Genomic DNA, 14719 nt, shown 5'->3' on the forward strand with positions numbered 1-14719 from the left:
ATATTTTTCATAACCTCAAAATTAGGAGACATCAAATGGAACTTTAGAGCAAAGGAAAGTACTTTTTTTTATTCTCCACGTAATGAAGCTCTGGATCTCACTGTCACAGGTGGGTGTCAATGAAAAAAGTATCAGTATATTTGAAAAAGATGAGGCAATTTGGGAAGGGGAGCTCTGCCATGTTCTTATATCTCACCTCTGAATATCTGCTGTTGGCCAAGGCCAGAGATGGGGTGCTGAGCTGTAGGAACTTGGCTCTGACCTACTGCAACCATCAAGGTCTCCCTTACAGTGCAACCACATGGTTGAGCATTTGAGATGTGTTATTAGGTTGTAAACATGACGTGATTATTCTGTGATGAGGAAGAATCAAGGGCAAAATCTGAAAACTAAGACAGTTTTGAGTAGTTTACATTTATCAGGCAGATAGAGGGGTGAGAGATAAAGATGAGTGAGGAGACTTGGCTCTCTCACACACAGACACACAGGTATTCCAGCTGTTACATCCTCACAGACACAACATTCAAGCTCCTCATTTCACACAGGAGTACAATGGCATAAATACTTGGATTGACACTGATAGCTGCCTAAAATGCAGGTTAGAAGAGAATATAATCATGCCATAATCTGTATCCTGCTGGCTCCTCGGGAGAAGGAAGGGCTGAATGGCAGAGAGGAGACAGCAAATGCTGAATGCAGGGAATGGGAACAATAGGTAATCAGGATTTCTGCTGCCTCCATCTGGATAAGAAAGCCAATTAGACTGTCAAGGCTTGTGGGAAGTTGAAGGTATCACAAAGTCAAGTCGTTTCCTTCCTGTCCCCAGGAAATACCCTCCTGTTTATCTAGCCTGGAGGCCCTTCAAGTTTTTAGCAAATAATTCTGGCCTTTGGCCACCACTCACATCTTCTGCGATAAATTTGTTTAGACTTGAATGATTTTTCCCTTATTACTTTCTCTCTGAGTGCAGAATGCAGCAAACACACAGAAAACTGCAGCAGAAATCTCTGTGGTCCAGGGGCTGGCACAGGACCCTGGCACAGGAATGTGCAGCCACAAAGGCATCTGCAGTGACCTCTTGTGGGGGGGGGAGAGCTTGAGATATGCTCTCAGAAATGCCTCAGTAGTTTAAAACCATAAATCCTATAGGAAGCCTTTTCCTTCTGAAATATCAAAAACATGTTCAAATAGCCTAAGAATCCCTCAGAGTTACCCAATTCCTAGATAAACCCATTCACACACTCAAAAAGTACTCAGTCGTTGTCCAGCCTCAGCAGCAGCTGCAAGAATCTGTGTGCACAGTGGCAGGGATGGGATAAGGCCCCAGAAGGGAATAGATGCTCATTTTCACTGGGATTACACAGTGATGGTACATGAGGCTGCCAACACCAGAACCATCCATTTTTCAAATGGTCTGGCTGAATTCACTGTATCCCAGACACAGTCAGCTGAGCAAGGGATTTAAATGTGACACTCCAGACATCAACTATTCAAAAAAGGAATGGAAGTAGGAAACCAGCGAGGAAAGAAAAAAGTATAAATTCCTCATGACTTCTCAAGCATGATTTCCCCATGGAAGGGGAGATTTCATCCAAAAGTTAAGTTAGGAGGAAATCACAGTTGAGAAAAGCACTGGTTTGGATGTGTGCTTTTCCTCCATAATTTCTGAAGAGCTTTTAGCTCACATAAACATCCCATGTGGTTTGTAATTTATCTGACCATGAGACTACTGGAGGATTTTGAGCTTAGCATTAAAATCCATTCACTTTCTGGAGTTTCATAGCTTCTGAGTGCTGTCTGCTGGAGGGGTGAACAGCTCCTGGATCACAATCACCTCTGGGATCTGACATGAACAGTATGTCCATCCTGTGACCACTGTGTGCAGTCTGTCCCCACGTGCATAGGGATCACTGCTCCTGCCAGGACAGGCATGAGGGATGATATTGCCTGGCTGTTTGAGCCTCTCCCTTCTCCTCCCAGTCTGGTTCCGGCACTTAATGTGATGTGCAAGTTTGAATCAACCCTTTATTGCCACACTGTTTCCTGCACAGTGCTATAAAACCTGCTCACTAAATTGACACTGATGCCAGCATTTCGTTCCTCCTTCATTTTTCTCTGCTTCCCTTGGTCTGGTTTGTCACCCTCCCAGCTGAACCCACACGTGACACTTTCTGTGACAACAAAACTATTGTTTCTTGCAACACAAATGCTGGACATGAGATTGCATTTATTACCTTCCATTCAAGTAGCTCCTTGCTTAAATTCCAGGCATCAGAGTTGCAGACCAATCTGCATTCACTCTGCACAGATCTGTCTTGCACTGAGAAAGGATTAAGTGTCTGCTACAGTAGTCTCTGGCCATGACCATGTTTCAGACACTGTGCTAGAGAATATATTTTCAGGTTAATGAAAGACATTGGCTGGAAAAAAAACTCCAATGTGAGTAATGATGTGTCTGTGTAAGAACACCTCCACCACTCCTGCAATATGTAAAACCAAGAATGCTACTGCTTTCACCTGCCTTTGAGACGTTGCCCTTTGTTGCTTTGGGTCAGGTTGGTTATTTTAATGGAATCTGGCTGTGCAGTGTAGTAGGGTAACGGGGTTTTTTGTCTCTTGTGTTGTGTTCTTCATCAATAGATAATTATTGTCTGTGGTTACTAAAATTTACCCCTTTTTAAAGTTGAGGAACTGATGCAGAAGAGGTGACTTGCCTTTCTAGGGCAGTGATGGAGACAGGAGTATTTCTGCCTCTAGACTCTGTATTTCCCAGTCCTTTAAAGTTAAAGAATAACCAAACCATTTGGAAAATATCTAAATATCAGCTATCCTATTAGAAAAATAGTCAATAGATCATCTTGCTCATTTATCCCACTCGTATTCATCTGCAACTTATTAACACGGCCTAAAAGTGAAGTTTTCGTTCGCCACTTCATTTTTCCTTCTCTTTTGTTTGTTTGCCTGCTTACTTGCCTGGGAATTTGTTAGACAAAGTCCTGAGAATGAAGAATGTAGAACAAAAATAAACAAAAATGCCCTCTCACTGTGTGGATCCCCTCTTGATATGCTGCCTGCAGAGAAACCCTGCAGGGAGGGATTGCTGCACCATGAGCATCGTGAGAACAGCACTCCAGGGCCACAAGGCTTCAATTTTGGTACCTCTCCACCTAAAACTCATTGAAATCCGTGGCACAGCTGTGGGATCAGCCCTTTTCCTTTTGAAGCTGTTGCATTGATTGTGGAATGAAGATCCTGCAGGTTTTTAGGTGGCACATGAGCACTGCAAGGTTTCAGTGTCTGTGAGTGTGTGGTGTGTGAGCATGAGAGCCCTCTAATTAATTCCTTGCAAACTGAGAACATTCCTCTTCCAGTCGTAATAGAGGTTTTTATTATTATTGTTTAGAAATGAGTATAACTGTGAGCTTCATTAAAACCAAATGTTTAATTGCATTTGTGGCTCTCAGGTTTATCGATTGACTTAACTTCTCCTGGATAGTGCAGCAGAATAATATATAATAGTCTCATATAATGCTGTTTTAGCCAAGTTTTACTTCAGCATCACAATTTCTCAGACAAGTATGTGTTGATGGTTTATGTTGGCAGGGCCTTTGCTTCTGCTGACAAGTTGGAAAAGAAAAATCCCATTTATATTTTTGAGATTTCCTAAAGCCTGTTGATTTATGAAATATGACTGGTCTTACTGTAGCTTTTGTTTTGGTTTTCCTCTTTTAAGAGAAAAAAAAAAGTATCACATTTGACTTTATTGACAGTTTAAATAGTGGAGTTATTCCATTAAAATTACGTTCACCCTGATTGAGAGATTCCTGGTAAGTTAAATAGCAATTAATAGCAAATTAATTATATAAGTTATGTTTTAATTTCTTTTTCTTTGAGACGGAGAGAGTTCTCCCATCTCACAGACACGTTCCCCATGTGTCCATATAAGGGAGTACAGTAGGCAAAGACCAATGAGTTGTCCACATCCAGAGCTGACCATCAGCAATGTGGGTGAGGTTGGTTTGGTGCTGACCCCCAGGCATGAGCAGGAATCAAACACTGTTGAGAGGTAGAGTAAAAAATTAGCTCAGGCTCAAGACTACGCTGGAGCTGCTTCCAGCTGGCTTGGAGCCTGTGAACCACTGTCTGGACATGCTGTATGGTATAGAGATTTTTTCCTCCCTCTCTGCTACCAGTGATGAAAAAGGCAGAGTGATAGGGTTAGATAGGGTTTGGATTGTCTCCTTTCTTTCCTGCTCAGCTCATTTGCAAGGTCTTTCTGACTTCCCAGCATTAGTTTGATTTGGGATTGGGGAAAACTCAGATGGCACGAATTAGGCACCTGGAGACCAAAAATTGAATACTTTATGTTGCAATTTTTTTTTCCCAAATATTCATTAGCTTGAGAATTCTGGTAGGTTTTTTTGCCTGGTAGAAGTACTGGTAGAAATCCTACATATTTCAGTAGAAGTTGGCCTTATGGACCATCCACTTCTTGAGCCCTCACTGAGGGAGGTTGATGAAGTCTCTTTGGGCTTCCTTGTGTGATTTTCGGTTGGAGATCTGTAATTTAACATACTGACTATTTGTCACATTGGAAAACCTTATATTATTTAACAATAATACTTCCTGAAAAATAGAAAAGTTGTACCATCTTGTACTTTGGGGTCTATAGGATGACTCAGACATGTGAGAGAACTCTGTTCAAGAGGGAGACACAGAACTGGTGAAGGAGTAACAGAGGCTTCTTTGAAACATCTGACAAGAGTGGAGGGAAACAGTAGTTATGGATTTATTTTATTTGCATCAAATTCTTAGTACTGAATGGCTGGTAGATTTTTTTGGTTCAGACCAAAGAAAGAAAGAAACCATAGCTTTTGACTAGTTACATTCTTAAGGTGCTGTGCTTGGCACTGGTCAGTGGGGGGAAAATGCAACTGTAGGAAAAGAAAATTAGTCAAAACCAGAGAGCTGGCCAAGAAAATTCATATTTGATATTCATTATCTTATTACAGATGGTCACAAGCCAAGTGCTGATATCCTGTAGGCAGCACTCAAGGGATAAGTGTGCCTTAAATGAAAAGTATGTTTGCCTTTATGCCTAATCTGCAGATTTTCTTTACCATGGGAGTGCTCCACATGCAAAGGTGGAACTGTCCTTAAAGGCTCATGCTTGGGGTGGAAGTCAGACAGCCCTGAGTCTGATATGCTCAGTAAAAAACAAAATTAATCGCTGGTATATGATCAAATGTCCATATCTTCTTCAACTAAAGAAAATGAGGGGTGAATAAATAGTTATTTGGTTATTTTAGACAGTAGTTGGGTATTCAAGGGATACTTTGGAGACTTGGCACTGATGTGGCATGTTTTGGATATGAACTCCTGAAAACAAAATGCTGGCTTTAAAATAGGGGAAAAAAAGATGAAAATATTTCTACCCAGTAAAAGAATACTTCTAAGTCTCTCCCTTCCTAGAGTGTTTATAACTAAAGAAAATTATTTAAGTCTCTAATTTTTAAAGGGAACGTTCTGAGAAGTATAAGTTTAATGTTAAAAATAAAACTCTTTGTGGTTTTATACTGGTTTTGAGTTGCCAGTACAGGGCTGGTCCATTTCAAACAGTGACTAATGGACTCCTGCCTCCAATGTTCATTCCAGCTGCCTCCAAAATTAAATGATTAATTGCACAAGGCAAAGACAGCAATCCTTATTTGATTGTGCTGATTACAGAGTTGCTGGTTATTGGAGTAAAGGGAATACACTGTCCTAGTTTCCTAAATTCTCCAAGGAGCAAGGCAGGTCTGATAATAATTTAGAAGTGTGGGGTGTAAGGTTACTCAAATCAGGGGTGACCTGCTCAGAGGTCTCTCGTATGTCACGGATGCTCTTTGTATCCTGGCTGGAGCTGCAAAGGCCCTGTGATAAATCAGTCCTGCTTTTCCAGCTGTGATCCATCACCCACAGCCTGCTGTGTGATGGCTGAGGAATATATCTTACCTGATCTGCCACGGGTGCTAAGGAAGCTAGAAATGAATTATCGGCCCCTGAGCCTCGGTTCACGTCAGTAAATGCTGTTGTACAGGCTTTAATATCATGGCTTTCCAGTCTTCTTTTTTCTCTTGGACTTTTAGCTGCTCTAGGAACAGTGGAATGCTTGTCTGTTGGCTTGGTTGAACTGGTGTCAATGATGTTCTGTAGCAAGATTGTGCAACTTGGAATGAATATTGCAGTTAGCTGGTTAGGAGACCAAAGACTTTGAGTTTCTTCATCGTATCTTAGAATATCTAAGGCAACTCTTTCCCAATAATATTGCTTTTTATATTTAAATGAGTCTTTACGGTGTCATTAGCCTGCTTTTGGGTCCTTCTTCTTTCTCTTTTTTTGTCCTTTTTTTTTTTTTTAAGCTTTCTGCAGAAGAATTGTACAGTGACATGTATTGGTCTCAAAATGGTTGTAGTATCTTACCTTTGTTGCTACACAGACAGAAATAAAAAGGGCAGACACTTCTAAAAAGACGCACTAATAAAATGCAACCAGTTTTGTGCTGAAAAAAATTGCTGTTTAATAGCATATAGATGGTATAGAGCAGTTTAGAGCAGGAATTGAGGAAGAATGCCTTGGCCAATTAAAATGTTCATGGAGTTCCAGATAGGTGCATTGTAATTACTGGTTCAAATTAGAGGTTCAAAACCTTCATAATTTAAAGACAGGAAGGAAGAAATTAATAATGAAGTGTGGTGTCCAATGTAGTGTCTAATTGATGAATTTTTACACTATCTCACAAACAAATGTTTATCCATAGTTTAGTAAAGAGAAATGGGTTTTAAAGAGTTTTTTTTACATAGTCACACAGGTACCCAACAAAACCTGATGTCCAGCTCCATGTAGGAATTATGTAGGACCCTCCTGTGTGGTTGGCAGAATGTGGTCAGGCACAGAATGTTAAATTCCTTCCTTACTTAGTAGTTTCTACCTGAGCCCTGTCTGCAAGCCTACTGCATGCCTTCTAATGCTGTGCCAGTCCTGATGTACAAGAGTTTTCTTACTTTGGGGTCTACAGTTGCAGTTACAATTAGTTATTCCAGAGGTCTTGCTGGAGATAATCTTATTTTGTGTCATATGATACCAGAAATCCTATTCCAGCATGTGCAGACCATGGACTCCCACACCACACTGTCTGTGTTTGCTGTGCTGGGCTGAACGAGCAGCTTCCTTAGAATTGGAAAGATCCTGGAATCACAGAATGGTTTGGGTTGGAAGGAACCTTAAATATCATCTGATTTCACCCCCCTCCCTGCCATGGGCAGGGACACCTTTCACTAGCCCAGGTTGCTCCAAACCCCGTCCAACCTGGCCTGGGACACTTCCAGGGATGGGGCAGCCACAGCTTCTCTGGGCAACCTGTGCCAGGGCCTCACCACGCTTACAGCCAATGATTCCTTCCCAATATCCCATCTAACCCTGCCCTCTGGCAGTGGGAAGCCATTCCCCCTTGTCCTGTCCTTCCAGGCCTTGTCCCAAGTCCCTCTTCAGCTCTCCTGGAGACCCTTTAGGCACTCTAAGTTCTCCCTGGAGCTTTCTCTTCTCTAGACTGAACAGCCCCAGCTCTCTCAGACTGTCACATATCCAATCTTTTGTCAACTTTGTTTTGCTGTAGCATCTTAGAATAACAGGCCAGGACCCAGCACAAGAACCAAAGAAGGTTTTTTTAATTTGGTGAGTTGTCTGGAGCATACAGGGGGAGAGGCTTTTGGTTAGGAGGCAGCACATGCAACTCAGAATTGCTACATGTCCTAAGTTCTTCCACATCTTTCTTGGATCACCGTGTTGTTTCTCTTCCTAACCCCTCTTTCCTCTTTTCAGCTGAAAGTAGTGCAGCAAGAGCTTTTTTACTGATGGAAAATCTGAGATCCTCAGAGGGCAGGTGCTATTGCTGTCAAAATTATTATTTTGGGCCGTAAAATGAGTTAAACAGGGATCCACTGTTAATACATCTGAGCTTCCCTCTGCTGCCCCACTGTGCAATATTTAATAACCGTTCTGACACCGCAATCCCTCTTTCATCTGGCAGAGCCAATGCTCCCATCAGTGTTTGGTCTAAAGGTGTAATGCTCACTGCAGACCAAAATGGATGGCTTCAGGCTGTACTTTTCCTTACAAAGGCATTTCTCCAGGCTTTTGTTCATTCCCATTTGCCACAGGGCCTCAGAAGCACGGGCTCCATGACTCCCTCAGTGATGGCAGTGCATCACCGGGAGAATGGAAAACAAATAAAACACAAATATAATTTTACTCTGCAGTGCAGCACTTCAGAAGAGACAAATTTTCTGTGAGCCATTGCTTTTTTTAAAGTATAGTGTGCTGCAATGACAAAGACACAGCTTTGATGTTTCCTGCTCCACTCGACCGTGACATTGTAAATCAGCGTTTTGCTTTCTCATGCTCCATCATTATTAAATCTGTGTAACTTTGTTGTAGTTCCAAACCGTGCATCTTACTCTGCTCTCCTCTGTCCCAGGGGAATTATTGTGTTTGGAAACAAAAGCTACATTCTGGAGCCATTAGAAGGTGCTACAAGTGAACACAGGATCTACCGAGCAGAGAATCTGAAAATAGCCCCAGGATCCTGTGGCCACCAGCTGGACATCTCTGCCACGAGAACTGATGACAATGACACATCACACCATTCTCAAGCTGGCAGGGTAGGTGGATGATGCACTTTTATATGTCTGGTTGGTTGAGTACGTCTCTGGCAGCATTTCCATATTGCTGCCTGTCAAAACTCTGTTACAAAGAGTCTCTGCTGAGCAAATCATGAACCCACATCATCAACTGTCATCTGCTTAAGTGCAGGCTTGAAATTACTTGTTAAAACTTTATTACTTTTTCTCGTTCTACATGCATAACTTGCTTTTTACTTTCCTTTCAACGTGTTATTTTCACCATATTATGGTAATATATTTTGCTTCTTGCATGATTACAACCAGAATTTAAGACCCCCTAAGAGTACTGAGCAATGTCTGGAAAAGCTCTTGCCCACCCAAGGTGGAGGAGAACCTGATAGCTGTGATGCTTTGCTAATACCAGGTTTTGAAACATTACATTCTGGTAGGAAAGTCTTTTATGCAGACAAAACAGATTCTCACCATATTATTTTACAGATGTATTATTGTAGTTGCTTTTATGTAGGCAGAAGTGCACTTCATGTGAAATGCTAATAGAAACTGTAGGAAATTAAATGAGCTAAAAATCAGGAAGAGGAAATACTGCAATGAGTTTGTCTATATATTGGATGAGGATTGTAGAAAAGGCTGCTTTAGGTACTCAGGAATTATGTAATAATATAAATCTGCCCTCAACATTTATTAAATGTCACATATGGGGATTTGTACTTGCATGTAGGACTAAGTCTCTTCATCTGGTCAATGGTTAAGGAAAATAACCTAAATTACATATTATTTGTGTGGTAGAATTATTTTACATTTTAGGAATATTAAATATTACATCTAAAGTATTAACCTTTGCATATACCATTTTAAGAATTAAATGCATTTCTGAAAATACCTATAGGTTGAAAGCATTGGAAAAGTACTTTCCATAACTTTATTATAACTTTATTAAAGTTTCCACAAATTCTTCGTGGCTTCTGACTGAATTTTACTGAAGTAATCAAAGCAACACTGAAATAAAATGTGTACACGTAACAAACTGATCAGTCAAAGCAATTTATTATTACCCTTATGGTTCTCACATTTTGTTGATGGCTTCAACCACGTCCCAGAATTCACTTTAAATATCTGAAAACTATTTTTGCTGTGGTTCAGTGGACATAATTATAAAACCTGTCAACAGTCACATCATATGGATAGGTGCAATATACATAATGAGTGTCTTGGATACGCTTCTAATGTAGGAATTTTGGAAGTTGTCAAATGTAATGTGTGGAGTGAGTTTTCATATTTCAGTGTTGTCATAAGCTAAGCAAGCTGTCAGGACACACTGAATAAAGGTGACCTGCAAAGTAGGGAGACACAAGGCTGCTCCAAATTCCACTGGGTGACAGACTTAGCAGAAATCAAGTCTTAAGTTCAGGGGGAGATTTTTGTTTGCTGCTTTCTCCCGACTCTTCACTTAACTACCTACACTGAATCCTTGTGGAGCAGAGCTGAAATGTGAGATCAGTGTATCACAGAGTTAGTCTAACCTTTGGGTTAGATGTAAGTACAGATAAATGATGGGACACGCAGCAGACTCCGCTTCCCAGATCCAAACATGAGCCTCAACAGAGCGATTCAGGTGATGCACAGATGTCTGCAGACACGTTTTGCCCCATTGGAGCTGGGGCACTATAAATACTGGGTCATTTCATGACTCAGTGGACCCTCAAATTACAGCAGGGAATGTGTTTTCCAGCTGAGCTCCATTGAGATCAGATCCTACAGAAAGCAAGGCCAATGTGTAGGACAGCACCTGCAGTATGGAATTTTCTCTGTAGCCACAAAAAGCCTTGTGGTGGTGGACACAGATCAGGCAGGTGAGTTGTTTGGGGCAAGTGGGTCACAGAGAAAGAGAGAGGCTCACCACTGCAGTGTGAATCCAAGCCATGCTAATTCCCAGGCAGGGAGGCATGAGGAATGGATACAGCTGCATGGGATAGCAGTTTTGTGGTAGAATCGGGTGTGGTAGAAGCAGGGGAGAAAGATGACAGCCAGTGGAACAGAGCACATTGCCCCCCATCTGTACATCTGTCATGGCTTTATTATTGACTCTTCATTTTAGTCCTGAAGGATTAACTCAGGCAGTGTTAACTCAGGGCTGTGCATTGATGCAGCTGGCTGCAGAGAGCAAGCTGAAAAAGGTCATAATTGGGTATATTTTATAAATAAATATTGTATCCTAGGAATGCACATAGCCTTTGGGTAAATCTCAGGAACAGACTTGTTATGCAAGGCAGTTACCAGAGGCTTATGTGATGATACACTGCCAGCCAATTTCTCTGCAGCAAACTCTCTCCAGTCCAAACAGTTTTACTCTTGGTAAGAAGTAAATGTTTTAAACTGACTCATGTAACAGAGTTCTTCCTATATCTTTGTACTTGGATTTTCCTGGGTCATCTTTTCTTCTTCATTTGGAAGAGGGTGGGAGGCACCTTGTGAGTACATTTCTCTTCAGGATCTTGTAATAAATTTCAGGACAATGTTAGACTTTAGTGTCTGAGAGATCAATTCCAGCACAAACCAAACCCACGTGGTCATTTGCCTTATGTGGCATCTCATGTCTGATGTATTTTGTAGGGAACAGGTTGCCCAGAGAAGCTGTGGCTGCCCCATCCCTGGAAGTGTCCAAGGCCAGGTTGGATGGGGCTTGGAGCAACCTGGGCTAGTGGAAGGTGTCCCTGCCCACGTCAGGGGGTGGAAACAATATGGTCTTTATGGCCCCTTCCAACCCAAATCATTCTGTGATTCTATGAAATCAAGCTCTTCCAGAGCACTGTAGGTTCTGCTGGAGTCTTCTGAGACATCACAGGCCCTTTGTACTGCACCTGTTGCTGTTCCAGGAGCAACAGGAGGGGACAGACTGACTTCTTGGTGTCCTGGCCTCCAGCCAGCTCATCACCAGGCACTGCTGCTGCCCTGTGTGGCAGACAAGGCAGGGCCACGTGCACCAAGGCAGTGCACACACCATGACCCCATGGAGGTGACAGTGGGCTGCAGCAGAACTCGAGAAAGGGACAGAGAACCCAAATACCAGAAGTTGTGAGAACATCTACCTCAGCTCATTTGACAGACCCCCTGATAAGTGTAATCCTATGAAGGGTTTGTATCCTTGATGTTTAGTTCGTTAACAATAGATTTTACTCCTCTCTCTGTTCATAAACACGGTCCAAATAGAATTTAACACTTTCTCAGTTATTGCAGTTAGAAGGCTGTGTAATGCTATTAAATATGAGTTTAAAAATCAGTTACCAGAGATTACATTGTTCACTTTCCTCTAAACACAAGGTTTCTTGCCAAACACCCAAAATGATTAATCTGCAGATAACAAAGATAATGTGAAGAAAACTTTGTGAAATTTGGCTGGAAGGCAATGTCCAGCACTGGCTGAGCTTAGGAGATCACACAGTTTGCCTTGGAACAGTTTTCTTTGGAAAGCTTTAGTCATGTTTTAGGTTACAGAGCATTGGTTTAGTTCAAGACATCATGGTCAGTAGTAGGTCAGACATCTGCTTAAGCCCCTTAAGTTCTGGCACGAAGATCAGATATTCTGCTGAGACCTCTTTTCCCTAACTGTCTTATTCCAGACACATGACAGAATAGATGCTCAGCTGCTGTAAATCAAAACTTTTACAGGCATTAGTAGGTCACTTAAACTCAGGGTAGCAGAGGATTTGTACTATGATTTGTACTATTGCAAAATCATTTCACTTTCTTCACTGCTTTTTTTTTTTTAAGCTAAACATTGTGATTCTTTTAAAACTGCATTTAAAACTGCAAGTATCATGACCAACTCTTTTATATGAATATGCAGATACAAAATTCAATGTATGCCTTCCATTTTTAGAATATTAATTTGCTTCCCCAGACACTGACAGTTCGTTCTGCTTTTTTTCTGCAGTTTTTATTCCTGGGTTTTTCTTCCTACATAATTTATCAGTTGACCTCTTGACCTCTTCTCTGCTTCACTCAATATCCCTTTATCTCTCATTTTTCTTAGTAGCCAGTTTGTCTATTGTATGAAATGTTTGTTAGAAGTTATCTCATCACTTCTTTAAATGTGCCTTGGAAACAGCAAAGGTCTTTTCTGCTAGAGGTGATATTCTCCTGCGAGGAAAGATAACTCAAACATTTCAACTGCAGAAAGCTGAAAGGCTGAGAGAGATTTTGCACCACTCTCCTGCTTTCTGTGATCAAATCCTGGGGGTTTTTTGTAAGTAAGGAAAACTTCCATGAGGAGGGGGAATACAACACAAATTCATATGTAGGGAAGTCTTTGGAAATCTGAGATGTTGTGTATCTCCTCTTGCAAGCACTTTGTTGTACCGAGGCTGAAAACAAAATACAATTTTCATGATTTTTTGACAGTACAAGAGGGAGACTCTGAAGACAACGAAGTATGTGGAGCTTGTTATTGTGGCAGATAATCGGGAGGTAAGGAACTTAAAAATAAATAGTTATGGGAAGCATGGGTAGGAAATGGTTAACTCAGATCAGTTACCGTCGTGCTGCACGTAATATGATGCCAATAATATGATGGTTTTCAGAAGTAAATAATTTTCCCTAATTAGGGCTAAGCAATGGAAGGAATTATTAAGACAGGACAACATCGAGTCTTGCAATACTTCATGGAATTTGACTCTCAAATAACAGGGATATCTGTCAGTATTGAACAAGAGCCAAATATTAATTCACTGCCCAGGGTCTCCTTGAGCAAGTTAAGTCCTCACTGCCATTCCCTCTGTCCTCAGTGGGGCTGTCAGTGCTTTTGAAGCAGCACTTTACAATCACAGTTCACGGAACATGATTGACTTCCTGATGGCTTTCACACAGAGCTTAAAGCCAGGAAAAGGCATTGGCTGTAGAAATGTTCCTGCTGAATGGCAGGCAAAGATCTAAATCTTGGTTTGAATTACTTTGCTCCTTAATTATTTTTTGTGTGTGTCCTTGAACACTGCCAGTCAGGGAATTGCAACCACTCTACTGCGAGACCCACTAAGAGAAGAGTGTTTTTCCCAAAACCTCAGTCCCTAAAAGATCTCTGTGTAAGACTTAGAGGTTTTAAAACCTTTTCATGAGATCCAAAGTCCTATCCCATAGCTTGTGCTTTTTCTGAGGCAGACTGTGTTCCCATGAATCCAGCATGTCTGCTGACAGCTTTTGGCTGCACCCTGTAATTCCCAAACACCCCTGATGTGCTGGCAGAGTAAGGTGGGTGTTGGGGGAAACTGTGGTATTTGTGCTGCTGGTACACTAATTCTTTGCATTCCAAGTTTCAGAGACAAGGCAAAGATGTGGAAAAAATCAAGCAGAGGCTGATAGAAATTGCAAACTACGTTGATAAGGTAGGAATATGAGGATTGTTTCACTTTTTCCAACCTTACTACACTTTCTGAGGGATGTTGCTGTGAAATTTGTGTTTCTTCTAGTATTAAATTAAGAAAGACACTGTGCTCAGATCAGCACCTTTTACAGCCTTGTCCACTCACCCTTTCAAGGAGCTAACCCTGCAGCTTTCCTAACACTCCAGTGTTTCAGAGCAATGTTTCTCTCCAACCAGTCAAATCAAAAGAGTAAATTTAAACCTTTTGTATGCCCTTGAATATACTAAGCCATGAGCTCTGCTCTGCTGTAATGGAATGCATGGGTCTGTGGAAGCACTGTTCCTAAAGAGAGGCACAATTTAGAGCTAGGATTTTTTTCACCTGGGAGGAGGGTGGAAATAATCACCTCTGTAACATCTTAGAGAAAATAAAAGGATTATTTTAAGGAGGAATTGAAGAAGTCCTTTGCAGCAACAAGGGAAGGTCCAACTGTAAGGCCAGCAAAGGACCTGTGAAGACACAGTTAATAAGATGTAGAATCCAAGGAAAATGGCAGAATTAGAAATATACAGTGGTTAAGGAAGCAGAAGTTGATGGCTCGTATTCAGAGCAATAAGAGACACATACCCTAGATTCTTTTTTGTTCTGAAGTCATTTCTTAACAATAAAGGCTAAGAGTCCTGT

The 14719-nt window shown here is 41.4% G+C and overlaps 1 protein-coding gene across 1 annotated transcript in view; it reads left to right on the forward strand.

The window, feature by feature from the left end:
• ADAM12 (ADAM metallopeptidase domain 12) overlaps positions 1 to 14719 on the forward strand; it is a 164414-nt gene that overhangs the window by 93417 nt on the left and 56278 nt on the right. The window contains exons 5-7 of the mRNA XM_018078430.1: positions 8516 to 8699; positions 13080 to 13145; positions 13985 to 14056. Coding sequence (XP_017933919.1) covers positions 8516 to 8699; positions 13080 to 13145; positions 13985 to 14056 — 322 coding nt within the window. The remainder of the gene's footprint in view (positions 1 to 8515; positions 8700 to 13079; positions 13146 to 13984; positions 14057 to 14719) is intronic.

The sequence above is a fragment of the Manacus vitellinus genome, unplaced genomic scaffold (assembly GCF_001715985.3).
Source record: "Manacus vitellinus isolate BGI_N305 unplaced genomic scaffold, ASM171598v3 scaffold_40_pilon, whole genome shotgun sequence".
Taxonomy (NCBI): Eukaryota; Metazoa; Chordata; class Aves; order Passeriformes; family Pipridae; genus Manacus; species Manacus vitellinus.